General features: G+C 62.3%; 1 protein-coding gene across 3 annotated transcripts in view; it reads left to right on the top strand.

Moving 5' to 3' along the window:
* The first annotated feature begins 574 nt into the window (after window positions 1-574).
* The window catches only part of GRIP2 (glutamate receptor interacting protein 2), a 42,192-nt gene continuing 41,781 nt past the window's right edge, over window positions 575-985 (top strand). The window contains exon 1 of one of the 3 annotated variants that reach the window (XM_081822718.1): window positions 575-699. In XM_081822718.1, coding sequence (XP_081678844.1) covers window positions 660-699 — 40 coding nt within the window. In that variant the 5' untranslated portion in view covers window positions 575-659. The remainder of the gene's footprint in view (window positions 700-985) is intronic. The other 2 variants (XM_081822708.1, XM_081822698.1) reach the window with 2 other exon arrangements.

A 985-nucleotide genomic window follows, 5' to 3' on the forward strand; every position in this document is an offset into this window, starting at 1 on the left:
GGGGGGATGCTCCATGTGGCAGGGTTTGGGCTTATCCTCCCCACTCCCCACCTGACAGAAAAGGAAACTGAGGCCGGGAGGAGGTAGTTGGAATGTCAGCAGAATAGCCCCAGGGGACTCTGAGCTCAGGGGCTTCTAACCTGAGACCTGCAGACGCTCTCTGGCATATGGCTGCACTTTATCTGGCTCATGTTCTGGCATTCTGTGCAAGATTCTGTTGGAATCTGCTACTTAAAAAAAAAAAAGTTTGGAAGGCACTGTTCCTCTTTTCTAGATGGAAAAACTGAGGCCTGGGGAGAGCAGTCACTTACCAAAGTCCCAGGGCCAGTTAGGAGCAGAACTGGCCCCCCGGGGTCTGTCTGCCTGGGGACCCAGCAAGAGGACCCAGGCGTGCCCTCTTCTGAGCTCCCCACCGAGACTCAGACTGTGGGCATGGGGGGGTGTGTAGGATGACTTCCGAGAGCCAGCCACACAGTGGCCGTGTCCCCTTTAAGCAGAGAGCCGCCTGCTGCAGTGGGTGGACTCGGTGCCCAGCCAGTGGGAGCTGTGAGCTTCCCTCCCACAGCCCCTCCCCGGGGGAGGGTGAGGGAGGGTGAGGGAGGGCTGAGCAGCGTGGCTCCCTTGGGAGTTGGTGGGCAGCCGAGGAGACAATAGCGGACATGCTGTGTGGGCTCAGCCGGGAGACCCCTGGAGAGGAGGGTAAGTCTTGGGGACCTGGAGGCAGAGTGATGGGGCTGAACCCTCTGGAGCTCCTGCTCCCAGGGAGGAAACTGGGACGGCTACTCCCCAGAGACCCCAAGCCTGGAGAGAGTGCAGGGCCGGGACCCCTGGCCCCGGGTGGGCGCACGAGAGGACTCTCTGTCTGACCCTGGCTGCCGTCCTGCAGTCCTGCGGCTGGACACTGAGCCCACCAGGCTGTCCCCTGTCCCGTGCGGCAGGGGCAGCAGGCAGGTCTGGGGTTGCAGAGGGCAGCGCCCAGCCCCTC

The sequence above is a fragment of the Leptonychotes weddellii genome, chromosome 1 (assembly GCF_054177405.1).
Source record: "Leptonychotes weddellii isolate Sample4059 chromosome 1, ASM5417740v2, whole genome shotgun sequence".
Taxonomy (NCBI): Eukaryota; Metazoa; Chordata; class Mammalia; order Carnivora; family Phocidae; genus Leptonychotes; species Leptonychotes weddellii.